A 17,208-nucleotide genomic window follows, 5' to 3' on the forward strand; every position below is an offset into this window, starting at 1 on the left:
AGGCCACCAAGTGCTGTGTCCAGTTCTGGGCTCCTCAGTTCAGGAAGGACATTGAGAGGCTGGAGCATGTCCAGGGAAGGGAATGGAGCTGGGGAAGGGTCTGGAGCACCAGGAGCGGCTGAGGGAGCTGGGGGGGGGGGGGGGGGGGTGGCGCTCAGCCTGGAGAAAAGGAGGCTCGGGGGAACCTTCTGGCTCTGCACAACTCCCTGGGGTCAGCCAGGGGGCTTGGGCTCTGCTCCCAGGGAACAAGGGACAGGACAAGGGGAAATGGCCTCAGATTGCATCAGGGGAGGTTTGGATTGGTGTTATGGAAATTTTGTCCATGAAAATTGTGGTCAGTCATTGGGAAAAGGTTGCCCAGGGAGGTGGTGGAGTCCCCATCCCCGAGGTGTTCAAGGAACGCCTGGACGTGACACTCAGTGCTCTGGTCTATTGACAACGTGGTGACAGACCCAGGTTGGAGTCGATGATCTTGGAGGTCTTCTCCAAACTGAATGATCCTGTGATTCTGTGCTTCCACGATTCTATGCCAACCCCTCTCACACCGCGCTCCGTTTACCGCGATCGCGCTTCCTCCTCCCACCGTTCAACGTGAAAAACCCGGGTTTTTGTCCCATCCCCTCACACCCCCCTCAGGCAATGGCGGCGGCGGGCGGGGCCGGCAGGGGGCGCTGCGGGCGCGGCCATGGCGGCTGCGCGGCGGCTGCTGAGGCGCCCGGCAGCCCCCGCGCGGCCCCGCCGCCATGGCCTTCACGTTCGCCGCCTTCTGCTACATGTTGGCGCTGCTGCTCACGGCCGCCCTCATCTTCTTCGCCATCTGGCATGTGAGTACGGGCACCGCGGAGCGGAGGACCGCCCGGGGAAGGGCCCCGGAGAGCCACCAGGGCGTCCCCGGACAGCCGCCGAGGGAGCGGGGGAACCGCATCCGGAACCGCCCTCGGAGCGGGGATCGGCCTCTCTGCGGATAAAATGGGTTTTTATATACGGGCATGGAGTGGTAGGACAAGGGGCAGTGGCTTCCCGCTGACAGAAGACAGGGTTAGATGGGATATTGGGAAGGAATTCTTCCTTGTGAGGGTGGTGAACCCTGGCACAGGGTGCCCAGAGAAGCTGTGGCTGTCCCATCCCTGGAAGTGTTCCAGGTCAGATTGGATGGGGCTTGGAGCAACCTGGGGTAGTGGAAGGGATCCCTGCCCATGGCAGGGAGTTGGAATTGGATGGTCTTTAAGGTCCCTTCCAGCCGAAGCCATTCCATGATTCTGTGATTTGCTCCTCGAGCCTGGCACAGGGAGAGCAGCCAACAGGACCCTGCCTGAGATGAGGTGCTCTGAGGGAGGATGTGATGCTTGGCAGGACATTTGTTATGTACAAGTGCCTTTTGTACTTCATGCTGCATCTTTGTCTTTATTTTTATGTCAAGATAAAGACCGGTGTACATATTTCGGGTTTTTTAAATGGATCTTTTGGAGATATACCCTGCTCTAGGTGATCCTGCTTTGGCAGGGAGGTTGGACTGGAGGGTCTCCAGAGGTCCCTTCCAGTCCTAACAGTTCTGTGGGCTCGGCATTTACTTTGACAATGAGGAAGAGTATCTGTCGGCTTTCAAGCTTGCTATTGCTTTTTCTGGATTAAGGAACCCTATGCCGGGTTCCTGCTGGTCACCAAGAGAGTCCTGAGTGAGGTTTGGGGTCTGCACAGCGAGGGGGGTTGAAAACTGATGAAGGGATGTAGGAAGTTCATTGTGGGTGGGGAGATAAAAAAATTGGAGAGTAGTCAGAGGTTTTTGAATATCTGAAGAATCTTCTGTTTTGTATATGTAAAACCTGTTTCACATCTGTCTTACCTGTGAGTTTACGAAGGCAGAAGTTAGCTGAAATGTTACTGAGAACAAAGGTAGCAGTTCTGTGCCAAAATGCTACTTTTCATGAATAAAATACACAATTGCTCCTGGGGAATCAAAACTTTCATTTTTTTCCTCTAGATTATAGCATTTGATGAACTGAAGACTGATTACAAGAACCCCATAGACCAATGTAATACACTCAATCCTGTAAGTAGCACACTGAACGTTTTGTTTTGCTAAATAAATATGTGTAAAGTGCTTATTTTTGGTGGTATCTTGATGCAATCAGCCTGGGCAATAGAATTGCATCTGGGTTGAGAAGCCCTTGCTGTTGGTAGAGGTTCTAGGGAAATTCTTTGTCTGATTCTTTACTTTCAAGTTGAATATTCTGACTGTTATTAATCTGATGGTGATCTTGTCAGCTGTCATACTAACATTCTTTCAATCTGCTTTCCACATTTTCGGCACAAAGACAGTTGAAAAGGTCAAAAAGATTAAAAGAGTCAAAATTGCATTAAAGGTGTGTACTGCTTTTCAGTTTCATGTTTTTGAACTTCCCTTTCATTTTGTTAGGAACATTTGTAATACTATTTAGCTGTTTTGTTTAGTCTGCCTGTTCATCTGCTCGTTATTTGTTCGTTGGGGTTTACAACAACCTCATGGATTTCCATATTTTGTGCCAAACCAATTCTGCTTGCTTACCCAGCAACATGGGGAAAACTGTTACATGCCTGCTAGGTGTCAAAAAATAAATTCAGGCAGAAATAAACTGTGTTTTTCAGGACAGATTTACTGAATTCGGATTAGAGGAGAATACCTCGGGTTTTTTTAAGCATTGACCAAGTCAATTCTGGTTCTTTTTTGAGGATTTAGGTGAGTGGAAGGTGATAGCTGATATCCTCACTTCTCTGTTCTGTGTTCCAGGATCAGGGGTGTGTCCCAGTGTCCTCTCTCAGATGCAACTCGGACACTCCTTGGCTTAGGAAATGAATTTGAGGCAAACTATTTGCCTGCATCTCTTTCAGGCCAGCAGCATCAGGGAGGCTTGTTAAAGAGCACAGAGGTTGATCCTGCAGCATTTTGTGCCTTTCTTATGGCTTTTCCTTTGTGTGTGCCCAGGCTGAGGGAGGATGCAGGGGCAGCACAGTGGCGTGGCCTGAACTGTAGCTTTAGCGTGTTTTAAGTAAAATATGCAACAAAAAAAGAATTTACTGTAATTGGCAAGGGGGTGGGGGGGAAGGAGTGTGTAGATATACAGCACACAAATGAAAGTGAGTATTTCAGTGTGAGGAGGGTGGGGAGGAGGAGAGGAGGTTTGCTGCTAGGAGAGCTGTGCATCTAACAGTTTCCCTTGCTTGGTCTGTTCCAGTCATCTCTGCTGCAGTGTGGGAGAGGCCAACTCTCATTACATCGATGCATTATGACCTTAGTGCAACCTTTGTAGTGTAAAAATGTGCATGTTTAACCAAACATTAACCTGCTGCCCACGTGCATGGAGTGTCCTTTACATGGCAGCTTTGTGATCTGAAAGTCTGAAGTAACTTCATATTTGCTGTTCCTGTGGAAGCAGATTAGTCCCCACAAGTGAAGTTCAGGCTCTTGAGGGGATCTGGTACATGATGCTGGACAAACAGGCAGGTGTGCTGTTTTCCTGTACAAAGAACCAAAGATCCTGGTAGGAATTGAGGCACCTCAGTGGAAAGATTAGCCTAAAATAGTAACTCCTTAGTACACTGCTGATTCCTTCTCTTCTCTGCTCCTGTTATAGTCGTGTCTTTTCTCAGCAACCAGATCCATCCTCCCTCACTTCTGTGATAAATATGGTAGGGTCTGATGTAATTCATTTTTCTTTAGGACAGGCAGGGAGGATCAAGTGGGAGAGATTGGAAAGAGGCAGGTATTCTGGTGTGGGAGTAGGGTATAATAAACAAGAGAAAAGAAAAATGTATTTTGAGATGTGTAGGTAAATAAATACAGATTTTTCAGGCCTGGTGAAACTGTCTGAGCAGGCTGCCAAATGCACTGTATGGTGGACAGGGTGGTTGTTGTTCTGCTATAAATGATTGCCATGTGTAAATGGTAAGTATGCAAAGAAGGATCTGGATGAAAATATTTACTTGAAACATTTTCTGTATAACAGCTGAATTTTGGTGGTGTTGGTGCAAGTTTGCTTTGTTTGATATTCTTCATTTAGAGAATTAGAATATTGTAGCAAAGTAGGTGGTGTGTTTGTTGGTAGCCTTTAGATTTCTAGAAAGATATTTTGGGGTTTTAAGAAGAAAAAAATTAGAAACCACTGAAACTTTGATGTAATGATCCAATGCAATGTTAATCATATTGCACAAAAAAAGAGGGCAGAGTATGTTGTGTGTGTACATGCACACACACGTAGACAATTTAAACCTCTGGGTAAAAATGGGGTGTTTTCCACGAGGAGAAGTTTTACTGGGCCTGAGTTTAGAAGGCAGAACCTTTACAGATCTGCTGCTTCTGCTCTGGAGCCAGGCTGGGAGAGGTGGGGGTGTTCAGCCTGGAGAAGAGAAGGCTCCAGGGAGAGCTCAGAGCCCCTTGCAGGGCCTAAAGGGGCTCCAGGAGAGCTGGAGAGGGACTGGGGACAAGGGATGGAGGGACAGGACACAGGGAATGGCTTCCCACTGCCAGAGGACAGGGATGGGTGGGATATTGGGAAGGAATTCTTCATAATGAGGGTGGAGAGGCCCTGGCCCAGGGTGCCCAGAGAAGCTGTGGCTGCCTCATCCCTGGAAGTGTTCAGGCCAGGTTGGAGGAGGCTTGGAGCAACCTGGGACAGTGGAAGGTGTGGAACTGGATGGGCTTTTAAGGTCCCTCCCAACTCAAACCAGTCTGATTTGTTTGATGCTTTCTGAACCTGGTGATAAAACAGCAAATAGCAATGCTTTGGGGTGACTTGTAGAAACTGAACTCCTGTGTTGGGTGTGAGATTTTGCAGCTCTTTGCATGTGTTTACTCTCTGTACCTCTCCATGTTGTTCCTATTAACAACACTAATACACGCAGCATTCCATGCTTCCTGTGATCCATAGTACCTTGATACTGAGCTCTGTGGGCTTCTGCTGGAAGCATGATGCTGTAAAGCATGCACAGTGGGAACCTGTGAGGGAAAACTGCCCGATTCCCCCCAAACTGTCCGTGCAGAGCAGCTCCTCTGTGCAGACCTGTGTGTGTGACCACGTCACCGTTGGTTTGGTTGGGTAAAGCTCTGCCTGGGGTGTTACATTTTGGGAATAATTCGACTTTGAAAAGTTCTGGATCTGTGAAGACCAAAACAAAGCTGTAAAACAGGAAAACACAAACATCTTTTTGCCTATAAACTGTTCTGCAGAGCATGTTTTCTACTGATATTTCTCTGTTGCATGAGCAGAAATATCTCAGTGATCTCTTCTGAGTGTCACGCATAAAGCGTGGAATCTATTAATTTAATAGAAGCAATAAAAAAATACTGATCTGAGCAGTTAATCTTTTAAGTTTTTCTCCTTGGTTCATGAATATCATGTGAAAACAGCAAGGCACATAGTGCTGGCTGCTGATTTCACATTCCACAGTCTTGTTCTTGTTAGTGTTGGTTTTAAATAATATTTTTAAGCAATCGCTCACCTCCAAAGTAGCTGAAATGCCACGTTTTGCTCTGTGTAATCGAAACTCTAACTCATCTTTTTCTTTTCCAGCTTGTACTTCCAGAGTACCTCATCCATGCATTCTTCTGTGTCATGTTTCTCTGTGCAGCTGAGTGGCTCACACTGGGTCTCAATATGCCCTTGTTGGCTTATCATATTTGGAGGTAATTTTGGCAAGTCTGTTATGCTCAGTGAATTGTTACTCATTCTCTGTTGCTGTGTTCTGTCCAGTGTTCTGTGTCTTGGGAAAACAGAGATGCTTTCTGGGAAAGTTTAGGTCATGGCTGTACAGTAAGAACCATCACCTGGCTTTCTCGGGTGTTTCTATTTTTTGTTCCCTTGTGCTGTGCAAGAATTGAGTTGTGTTGTGTGCGTTACAGTCGCTGACGTGTCAGAGGTGCACTGAGACAATTCCCAGTGTGGAATGCCAGTGGAAGTGGCGATTCCATTCTCCTGTATAAGACATTACATTTCTCTGTAAAGGGTGTTACTGCTTGTCTCAGTTCTGGTATTCCATGGTGGGTGGGGGGCAGGACCCACGTTTCCCATGGCTGTCACCTCACACCTGCCTGTGCCTCGTTCCAGGTACATGAGCAGACCTGTGATGAGTGGCCCAGGGCTCTACGATCCTACGACCATCATGAATGCAGATATTTTAGCCTATTGCCAGAAAGAAGGATGGTGCAAATTAGCATTCTACCTTCTATCTTTTTTTTACTACTTATATGGGTAAGTTTTCCTCTTCAGTCTGAACTTTTGGCTCAGTGCAGCAGAGAAATACTGTCCGTAGGAATATGTTCCTTCCAGTGCTGGAAGGGAGCCTAGGAGAGCTGGAGAGGGACTTTGGACAAGAATGTATAGTGATAGGACACGTGGGAATGGCTTCCTACTGCCAGAGGGCAGGGTCAGATGGGATATTGGGAAGGAATTCTTCCCTGTGAGAGGGGTAAGGCCCTGGCACAGATTGCCCAGAGAAGCTGTGGCTGCCCCTGGATCCCTGGAAGTGTCCCAGGCTGGGTTGGAGGGGGCTTGGAGCAGCCTGGCCTAGGCAAAGGTCTCCCTGCCCACTGCAGGGGTTGGAAGGTCCTTCCAACCCAAAACGTGCTGGGAGTCTGTATGATCATCTGCAGTGCCAACTTTCCTGAAAAAGAATCCACATTCGCCACTGATTCTGCTTTAAAACACAAATCCTAATTTGGTCAGAATTACTATTTCGAATCTTTGTTCCATGACTGTAGACAGAAAAGCTCCAAGCTTTTCTTCTGTTAAGCATAATACAATAAAATAAAATAAATTCTTGTTTTTATTAAGAAGCTGAAACATTGTTTTCAGAGAAAAGTATTTGATGTAAATGTGATTTTGTTGAAGTCAAAAGTAGAAGTCATTGTGTCACATCTTCAGTCACAATCCACATATCTCAAATGGACTTGTTCCTTATAACATGCACTGTTAAACATGTAACACTAATCAAAATGATGCATCTTAATATTTTTATTTTCTTTTGCAGCATGATTTATGTTCTGGTGAGCTCTTAAGAAGACATTCAGCAAGCTTTGTTCCAGTTAAGTGCATGCAAAAGCCACAAAAAACACAGATTCTTTACAGCAAGAACCTCTGACCAAGATTAAATCCGGAACCTGATGTTTGCAATTGAGTTAGAAAACAATGACTCCCCTATTTTTAAAATATTTCCACATTTTATACTTGTGGAAAGACTGTTTTCTTATATTTTACTGGGACGCTGAAATTAATGAATTATGTGTAAATTAATATAAAGATGACTGGGGTTTGAAAAGTTTTGACTTTGCACTCCTTAAGGAACAGCCATAACCTTCGAGTAGGTGTTGGTTACTACTAGCCTTAGTACTCTAGGGATTTGCTGTAGGATGGGCTTTGTAGTGGCTCACTTGGACTTGTGTATCCCACTCTTTACACCAGCCCTAGCTCCAAGAGCTTGGGAAGGACTGGAATGCTCTGTGTTTTGCCCGTAGGTGATGTTGGTCTTAGGATATTAATTCATGGAAACAAATGCAAAAATAGTTCTATTTTGGTTTATTTTTTTTTTCTATCTGGTTAATCTTTCCCTGTATGTGCATGGTCCAGAGCCTTCTGTATCTTCTCCAGACATTACCCCTGCTTTAATCTCGAGCCTGTGTCATTGTGGTAGGAGAAGCTGAATTGTCCATGAAGGAATGAATTTAAATGATTTTTTTAAATGTCTGTGCTGTCTGATTAACAAATGCACAAACCTCCAACGTTTATCGAGTCCAATGATGAAAACATTCTTGGGTTTAAGAATAGTAAATACTACAGATTTTTCAAAGCAGAAAGTGAGATTGTGAAACTGCCCCGCTGTTCCTTAGTGCAATAAATGATAATAAAAAACAAATCTCAAATTCAGCAACACTTCTTTTTATCTGGTGCCTTTTGTTTTGTTTTTAAATTCAGTAGATCCTTGCTGTGTTCATCAGTCGTTTTACAGTGGATAATTGCATTCCCTTTAAAAATAGAACATGGAATTGAGTTACCTCTAGAAAAGGGAAGCTCTGATTTCCTGCTTTTTTTCATGAAGTTAAATAGCAAATGGGGCAGGGGAAGATGTTTCAGATAAATACTGCATTGTAAATTGTGACTGTGAACAGCTGCTTAATTTACGAGTAATAATTAGGAATTTTTTTCATTTACCTGTGCTGGAGAACAATGCAGAGTTTCCCTGTTCTAGTAAAACTTTTTTTTTGCATAAACTGTGTATTTGTTCACTTTGGGTCTCTTGGGTGCTAGAAGCAATAAAAGTTGTGTGAATGGCTGCACTGGGTTCCACCAGAAATTCAGATATTCCAACACTGGCGTGTTGCGAAGTGGCAGTGGCTGAGGAAAGGAATATGAAGCAGGGCAGGTGTTGAGTATCTGCCTGAAGAGTGAGAAATTTGGAAATTCGTGTGTTACAGATGTCCTGACTGGGCTTTGGCATTTTAAAAAGTTCTGAATGGCTTTTCTGTCATCAATTCAGTTCCTTTTTGAGCACTTTTATAGCCTGGTCGGAAAGATCACAGAATCCCAGAACGGTTTGGGTTGGAAGGGACATTAAAGCCCATCTCTTTCGAACCCCCTGCCATGGCAGGGACACCTTCCACTGTCCCAGGCTGCTCCAAGCCCTGTCCAACCTGGCCTCGGACACTTCCAGGAATGGGGTGGCCACAGCTTCTCTGGGACAACGAGTTCTGCAATGGAATTGCTGTGTGTAAAAAATAGTTATTTTAACAGTTCTGCCAGACTTCACTTGGTGACCCTCAACTCTTATTTTTTAAGACATGGTGAAAATGTCCCCCTTTCCACCTTACTTGTGCTGGGTATGAATGAAGAGACTTTACTCATGGCATCTGTCAAAGTGGATGTCTGTTTGATCTCTGGGTGGAAATCCTTCCCTAGCTTTGGGACTGTCCTTTCTCCTCCACAACTTTTCCCTTTTCTAGGCTATTATGACACAAAGTTTGGGTTCCCAGGGGATGTAGAGTGGCAGTTTCTAGGTTTTTTTAATATATTGGGGGTAAGAGAATTCAGACTGTGATAACTTCAAATTCTCTTTCCTAAGTAATAATAGTTCTGATAGCTTATTCTTTTGTACATAAATTTTTTTTCTCATGTTTCCTTGCATTTATTGAGCATTTCCCATGCCCTTACTGCTCAAGCCTTCAGCATTCCATGATGATTTTTTTCCTCATGCAATCATAATTTTTAGCTTTTCACAGAAGAATTTTGAAAGGCTTTTTTGGAAACTCACAAATATTGTTCCTGTTGGATCATTTTTATTTTTCTTCTGCTTGGCTCCTCCAGAGATATAAGAGATGATTTCAGCCTGTGGAAGTAAAACTCATTAAACCTTTCTTATGTTTGTATATTTATTAATCTATTGTGGAAACGAGACTGGCTGCTTGTAGCCCTGGCTCTCCGGACTTCTAAAGAAATCTCTCATTCCCTTGGCATTTGGGCTGGTTTGAGCCAAATTTCACACTGGAATAAACAACGCAGGCCTGGCAGCCCAACTGACAGCTGCTCCTGCAGCCCCTGCAGCTTTGCCCAGGAAGATTTACCAAAGTGTTTGCACTGTCCTGCTGATGACCAGCTTTAGCTGAACGTGGGGTGCAGATGAGTATTCCCAGCTGCCCAGTGGTGTGGATAACACCATCCATGTCCAGCAGAGTCAGCCTCATGTCCCACTGATGTTGGAGTAACCCTTGTGTGATGCCTTGCTGGAGTACCAGGCCTTTGGAATTCAAAGTGTGGGGCATTGTTTTTGGAGTTTCAGGAGGCAAAAAGTTACAGAGAAAATAAAGAACATTTCTTTTGCCCTCAGCAAGCTTCCTGCTGAGTCATGTGATAAATATTTAATATCTGAAAACCATTAGTTGCAAGGATTAAGTACTGAGGCACATTTGGCGCAGGGTAGTTGCTGTAAATGATTCTGTGCTGTGGAAACTGGAAAAGTCCCTGCTGTCTGCCAAAGGGCAGGGAAGGGAATGGCAGTAAGCACTAATTAATCTGCAGAAATCACCTTGTGCTCAAGTGTCTGGGTTCAAGCATGTTAAAAGATAAATTCTGAAGTTCACAAAGCAGGGACTTGTTCAACTCCACCCCCCTGGTGCTGTGTGGAGTCTCATGTCCGAGCTTTTGACTTGAGAAGGTCCCGAAATTTATCAAAATCCTGAACTTTATCAAAAACCAGGAGCTGTTTCATCGTCCTTTTGTGAATGGATACAGTGAAACAGGAGGGCTGGGGACCGGTAGAGGACTGTTCCTGTGAGATCCTCCCAGTGCACAGCTGATTGATTGTTTACTCTCAGTGGTGGCAGCAGGCAGAAGGGCTGTGCCAGCTCACCCACGCAGCTGCAGCAGTGTCTTCCTGCCACAGTCACCTACAACCCCCCTGCTGGCTTTGTCACAGTCTTGATACAACACCTCCTGCTTTTGGAATGAGGAGACTCCTTCCAGAAGATCCCTCAACACATTGAGCAGAACTGTGACATTTTAGAATGAGTTGTTATGAGCTCGTCGGGGGTGAGAGCTCCAGCTTGACTTGACTTTCTGAGGGTGTGAGGGTGTTTTTAAACAGCTCCAGAGATACAAGTTTTATCCAGCTCCGTTATCCCAGCAGGACTCTTCTATGTTATTACACGGAAAACCAGCCCATCAGATGTGCAGGGCACCAGCAGAACAGCAACGGACACAAACACACTTGTACACATATTTTTCAGGCAGTGATTATTAAAGTCACCAAAGAAGATGCCGCATATCTTCTAGGATTTCCTTCCCCATCCCAATACTTTACACGTGGATTTGGAAGGGAGCAGCTGTGTCACACAGGCAGTAGCACTGAGGAAAGGTCAGCAGAGAGGTGTCTTGTCCAGTTTTCCACAGAGACACAAAGATGCCTGTGGCAGGATCAGCTACCGCGACGCTGATCTCAACACCGGGTCCTTTGTTGCCAGGTGCGCAGCCAGGTTCTCCCGGAAGTCATGGAGGAAATTGTACTGCTGGAAAAGCACAACCAGGTCTGCAGTGAGTGCTCTGTACCCACAGAAGAGGCACCACCTGTCTTAAAAAGTCGTTTGACACCCCAGGATGTAACCTGCACCCTCTGGTCCATTTGTTCTTCGTGTGCTAACTGTACATCCTTTGGGATTTTTCACTGTCAGACACAGATTCCATGGATTTTGACTTGGATCCTGTGGTTCCCTGTAACGGCCATGGGTGATGTATTTCCCCAAGGCAATGCAAAACATGGTCCTTAGAGGTGGGAGTTGTCAGAATTCAAAGCTGCTATATTTTGAATAATGGAATCATTTAGGTTGGAAAATCCTTTTAAGATCTTTGAGTCCAACCATTCCCCCAGCACTCCAAGGCCACCATTACCCCATGTCCCCAAGTGCATCCATATGGTTTTTAAATCCCTCCAGGGATGGGGACTCCACCACTGCCCTGGACAGCTGTGCCAGGGCTGGACAACACTTTCATTAAAAAAACTTTCCCTATTATCCAACTTAAACCTTTTCTGGTGCAACTTGAGGCCTTTTCCCCTCGTTCTGTCACTAGTTCCCTGGGAGGAGTTGTTCCTGAAAGCAGGAAACAGCTCAAACCCCAGAGAGCAGCTGTTGGAAAGACAGAGGGATCTCTCTGGGAAGTGAAGGAGGGGATTGGCCAAGCTCTTGCTGGTGTTTGGACCTGTGTATCACCTGCTGCAGCCCCATTACCTTGATGGTCTGTATGGCCCCTGATCCTCTCAGGTTCCTGAGGCTCTCTATCACCTGCTGAGGTGCCAGGGTGTCCGAAAGCTGGAGCAGGAGACAGGCAGCCACTGTAAGGGAAAGTATTTACACCTGGATGCTGCTGAGCACCTCTGACTGTGCACAGCCCCAGGTTTGTCCCATGAAAACCACCCTGGCAAAACTATCCGGGTCCCAGATCTATTGGATCTCTTGCAGAATCCTATTTCTGGGCACTGGCCCATCTGCCTGCTGCTCCTGCTTAAGCCTATGGGCTTTGGAAATAGGTGAAAACCCTCCCACTGTTTTCCCCCTGCGTTCCCAGCAGCATCTGGGATGCAATTCCTAGGCTTTTCAGGAATGAGTGCCAGTACACCCAGTTAATTCCCCTTTGTGTCTTCTGGCAATATCACCACCCCTTCCTTCTCAGCACACACAGTAACTAATGCTCCTGAAAGCTTTAAGGGGGAACACTGAGATGAAGAGAGATACAGAGGAATTGGTTCATCTCCTTTCTATTAACCAGGCTGCTCTTGGTAGTGGCAGCTTGCACTGCATCCACGGTGAACCTTCCAGCAGAATGTGGCTCCATGGGTTTATGGGATGGGTTAGTCAGGCAGGGAGACAAGTGCTTACCGACACATGAGCGTCCAAGGCCACCATAACAGCTGGGAGAGAAGAAAACATCTGGTTGTAACGAGCTGTAGCAAACTGCAGCACCCAGGGACTCCCCAGCACATAAATTTATGGACACAGTACTTGCCTTAATATAATCAAGAGGAGCAGTGGTACAAGAAACTCAGAACAAGAATTTCTCCATATTTTCTATATTCTATTTTGATACCTACAGGGATATCTCCTATTTATTCTTTGGACCTTCTATGTATTTCCATGAAAACTTCAATTTGAAAGTTCCCCTTCATTCCTGGTAATAGTCCCAAAGGCACAGGAGGACAGGAAAGAGCACGAGGATGGACAATCTCAAATTTCTTTACATCCTACTCCAGATTAAGGGTTTGAGGATAGTTGTGAGGAGAGCAGCAGGGTTCTGTGTCAGCAGGAAGACCAAGGAGTCAGTAGATGTCTGTATAGGAAGCTGTCAGTGGCATCACTCAGGGAACGTGGAATTTGGAAAGCTCTTCCCCTTTATTCTGAGCTCAGGTAAATAAATTCCTTTAAACCCGTTAATGGAATTTAGGAGAGAATTTTGCACTGCTGGAACCCACTGAGTCCCTGATAAATAGTCCAGGGTCATATTACGGAATCATAGAGTAGTTTGGGTTGGAAGGGACCTTAGAGTCACTTCACTCTGCCCCCTGCCATGGGCAGGGACACCTTCCACTGGATCAGGTTGCTCCAAGCCCCATCCAGCCTGGCCTGGAACACTTCCAGGGATGGGGCAGCCACAGCTTCTGACAATAGGCTCCCAACTCATTCTGTACACCTGATACCCAGGTAGGCTGGGGGCAAGGAGCCCTGTGGTGCCACTCAAAACACACTTTAAAACTCTTGCTGGACAGAGCAAGGGGAAATGGGACATTCTAATCTTGAAACAGGACATTCTGGTATTTCAAAGGAAGAATTCTCTCCAAACAGGTGCAGGAAGAAGAACAAGCAGACTTCACAGCATGAACTAACCCTAAAGAATGCAACTGCCATTTCACACTGTCCTGTTTCCCCTGCTCATAGATCTGGAGAGAAGCTGGCATCCTTTACAGGAATGTGGGGTGATGATGGGGAAGCAGCCAGAACCTACTGTATCATTGTTTTCTGCTTATTTTCCAGGCAGCTTCTGAGCTCTTCCAGGATCTTGCAGCAGGTGGCAATGTCAGGAGCATTCCCATCAGGAATGGGATAGTGGTGCACGCAGATGCCGTGCTGTTGGTAGGTGTCAATCAGGTTTGGTACTCGGTATTTTGAGAGTTCTCCTCTGGTACAAAGCACAAAGATATCCTGGATCCCACAGTTCTTTAGTTCTCCTGCCAATAGATTAAGACACTTGCAAATAAACAAAAGCCTATCAAGCTTAAGGATAAACAGATAAGCACCTTGGTACTGAGTCTCTTGTTTAATCTTTGGGGTTAAGACAACAGGAGTGAGCAATTTTCGTTTGAGCGTTATTTCCTTTCCCTGAGTCTCTCCCACATTTCCATTCAGGTAATCCAGGAGAGGAATTTTCTCAGTCCAGAGGGAATCCTGAGAGAAGTCTCACTGGAGAACATACCAGCAGCCAAGACAGCCTGCTAAGTATGTTCTGTCTCATCTCCAGTTAAAATCACAGAATCCCAGGATGGTTTGGGTTGGAAGGGTCCTTAAAGGCCATCTTGTTCCACCCCCTGCCATGGGCAGGGACACCTTCCACTATCCCAGGTTGCTCCAAGCCCCGTCCAACCTGGCCTTGGACACTTCCAGGGATGGGGCAGCCACAGCTTCTCTGTGCCAGGGACTCCCCACCCTCACAGCCAGGAATTTCTTCCTAAGCTTGACTTATCCAAACACTGTGCGGATTTGCTATTAGTCTCTGCTCTTTAGTGCTTACAGCTGAATACTCAGCACAAATCTTTACGTAATTCCATCTTTTCTATCCCAATTTCACTTTTCTCTGGGAAGAAGGAAGACTATGAGTTTGTAATTCATCTTGATCCCAGCTGCTCTGAAGATGCCTCATGAGTACTGTACAGCTCCAGCCTGGAAGCATCCTGACTATTTATTCCATATTCAGAGAGAAGCTGCAGAGGAAGTGGCACTGCACATTTAAAAGGGATCTCCAGTCATGATGATGACTTTGACAGGATATTTCCTGCAGCTGCATGTTGTTCTTGCCCTTGACACAAAGAAGACTCACCTATATCTTTCTGAAGATTTCTTCTAACATCCTTAAACCTGCAACCTGAAACAAGTTATGAACAACAATTACCACTCCAGGTAAGTGACAATTATGGGATGGCTGCTGCAGCTGAAGAACAGAGTACAGGCAGCGTCCCCCCAAAACCAAAGCAAGCAACAAAGCCACACCCTGAATAAAACACAGTTCTTGTTTTTTCAAGTAGATCCCAGGTGCAGAAGACAGTTTAGACACCATTATCTGCTTAATACTGTAATGTAATAGGATTAAAGAAAGAAATCTGCCCAAGGTTTTAAGATGCTTTGTGTTTTCCAGATGAAAAGTTTTGGATATTTTAAATCAGGATACAGCATAAACCATCGTCCCACAAACCACAAAAATCATCCTACAAATAAAAGGGTTGGATAAAGATCGTTTAAGAGTGGAGAATCACCATGGCTGCAGTTTCGGTAGTTAAAAATGCAGTCAAAGCTGACATGTTTACTTTTATAGCATTAAAAAATGTGATCTTGCATTAAGATATTCTCTAGATTAGCTTTGGTGTTTCCAAAACACGTATTTCAGTGGTAGATTACAAAAGAAGTCACCCACAACACAGAATTTTGGGGTACAAGGTATTCCTCCTCTTCAGCTTTCAAATATGCCTGCAAATTTCAGTGAATGCTTCTTACCTGGAAGGGAACATAATCCCAGGAACTCTGAAGAGTAGAAAGGAGACAAAGACAACCTATCAGAAAATAAAAAGTAAAATAAATAAAAATCAGAAGGGAAGATTTTGATTATTTAAATATATAAATATCTTCAGAGGAGGGGTCAAAAGGATGGGGCCAGACCCTTTCACAAGTGTCTGGTGGGAGGATGAGGAGCAACAAGCACAAACTGAAATATGGGAAGTGAAGATGAGGAAAAATGTTACTTTGAGGGTGACAAAATCACAGAATGGTTTGGGTTGGAGGGGACCTCAAAGATCATCTCATTTCAGTCCCCTACCATGGGCAGGGACACCTTCCACTACCCCAGGCTGCTCGGAGGTCCATCCAACCTGGCCTTGGGCACTTCCAGTGATCCGGGGGCAGCCACAGCTTCTCTGGGCACCCTGTGCCAGGGCCTGCCCACGCTGTGAGTACAGAGCCGAGGCCTGGAACCGGCTGCCCAGCGAGCTCGTGGAGTTTCCTTCCCCGGGAACATTCAAAACCCACCTGGATGTGATCCTCGGCATTCTGCTGTGGGTGAGCCTGCTGAGGCAGGGGCGTGGGACCAGCTGGTCTCCAGAGGCCCCTTCCACCCCCAGCCACATCCACTGACGATTCCCCAGCACAACTTTAATCCCTTTTCATGGGCACCACCGGGCCACCCCCACTCTGGAAGGCCACCAGAGCCCATCTCGGGTTTCCTTCGCGAAGAGAAAACCCTCTTGTTGCTCAGGAGGGGAATTTAACAGTTTCCTGAGGGGAAAGGTCCCCACGAGTGTCGCCTCACCAGGAAATGTGGAGTGGACTCGGTTCCTCCTCGGCGGCCTCATCATCTGAGGAGGCGAAGCCGTCGTCTGGCGCCGCGGCGGGCTGCGGGGAGAGCAGGGGGCTCACCGTGGGGCCGGGAGCCTCGGCAGGACCAGGACCCGGATCCCGACCCCTCAGCGGTTTCACCATGGCGCCGCTCTCCGCCGCCGACCGTTCGAACTAGCCCCGCCCCTCTGCCCGGCGCCCAATGGGAAGCTGCGACTCAGAGGGTGCGCGGAGAGCCAAGCAGGCCTTCCCCACGGCTTCATGAGAGAAGCGCTCTGATTGGTGAACAACGAGGGGGCGGGATTTAAAGAGCAAACCGACGCGGCGGCTGCGGCGATCTCTGCGCTGATTGGCTGAGGCGGGGAGGCGGGAGGGGGCGGTCTCGCGCGCCGGGGGCGGGGCTCCGTGAGGGCTCCGGGGAGGCGCGCGGGCGGATCCCCCGCCCCTAATTCCCTTTTAAATCCCTTTGGGGGTGTGTTCATAACTATCCCGTGCCTGGTAGTCCCACTGCGTCTTGAAAGTGACAGGGCAAGGGGGAATGAATTCGCAAAGATAGAAGGCAGGGTTAAATGGGATATTGGCAAGCAAACTCTTCCTTGTGAGGGTGGTGAGGCCCTGGCACAGGTTGCCCAGAGAAGCTGTGGCTGCCCCATCTCTGGCAATGCTCCAAGATCGGCTTGGATGTGGCTTGGAGCAACCTGGTCTAGTGGAAGGTGCCTGCTGATGGCATAGGGTGGAACTAGATGGGCTTTAAATTCCCTTTCAACCCAAACCATTCTGCAATTCCATGATAAAACGTGGGAGATGGATGTGAGCCTTCACTCACAGCGCACGCAAGGGATGATCTTGAGCGGGTGCCTTGTGGAGGTTTTGGGTGGTCAGTTCTATGTGCAGAGAACATAGGATTTTCTAACAGTAGAAAATGAGCTGTTTCTGCTCTTTTAAACCATGAACTTAATGTCAAATATTCTTGTCATGGTACTGCTTTTAATTGTACTGTAAAAATAGTTTTTTAAGGCTCTTTCATGGAGTTTTTATCTGAAGTTAGCTAGCATGAAGGATGGCTCCAGGGAGGAAAAAATATTTTTGGCTCCCTCTTTTTA

At 46.5% G+C, this 17,208-nt stretch overlaps 2 protein-coding genes across 2 annotated transcripts; one reads left to right on the forward strand and one right to left on the reverse strand.

Annotated features, from left to right (window-relative positions):
• The first annotated feature begins 726 nt into the window (after positions 1 to 726).
• CNIH1 (cornichon family member 1) lies at positions 727 to 8,233 on the forward strand. The gene is made up of 5 exons (XM_082283247.1): positions 727 to 824; positions 1,982 to 2,050; positions 5,547 to 5,659; positions 6,081 to 6,224; positions 7,003 to 8,233. Exons 1-5 carry the CDS (start codon positions 744 to 746, stop codon positions 7,028 to 7,030), a joined length of 435 nt encoding a protein of 144 aa, XP_082139373.1. The 5' UTR covers positions 727 to 743; the 3' UTR covers positions 7,031 to 8,233.
• Positions 8,234 to 10,874: 2,641 nt separating this feature from the next.
• On the reverse strand, positions 10,875 to 16,249 carry CDKN3 (cyclin dependent kinase inhibitor 3; the record flags this gene model as incomplete). Its single annotated transcript, XM_082283769.1, has 7 exons — positions 10,875 to 11,026; positions 11,744 to 11,847; positions 12,392 to 12,423; positions 13,512 to 13,734; positions 14,601 to 14,645; positions 15,272 to 15,327; positions 16,080 to 16,249. 7 exons carry the CDS (start codon positions 16,247 to 16,249, stop codon positions 10,940 to 10,942), a joined length of 717 nt encoding a protein of 238 aa, XP_082139895.1. The 3' UTR covers positions 10,875 to 10,939.
• Between the last annotated feature and the right edge of the window lie 959 nt (positions 16,250 to 17,208).

The sequence above is a fragment of the Coloeus monedula genome (assembly GCF_965178545.1).
Source record: "Coloeus monedula genome assembly, chromosome: 6".
Classification (NCBI taxonomy): Eukaryota; Metazoa; Chordata; class Aves; order Passeriformes; family Corvidae; genus Coloeus; species Coloeus monedula.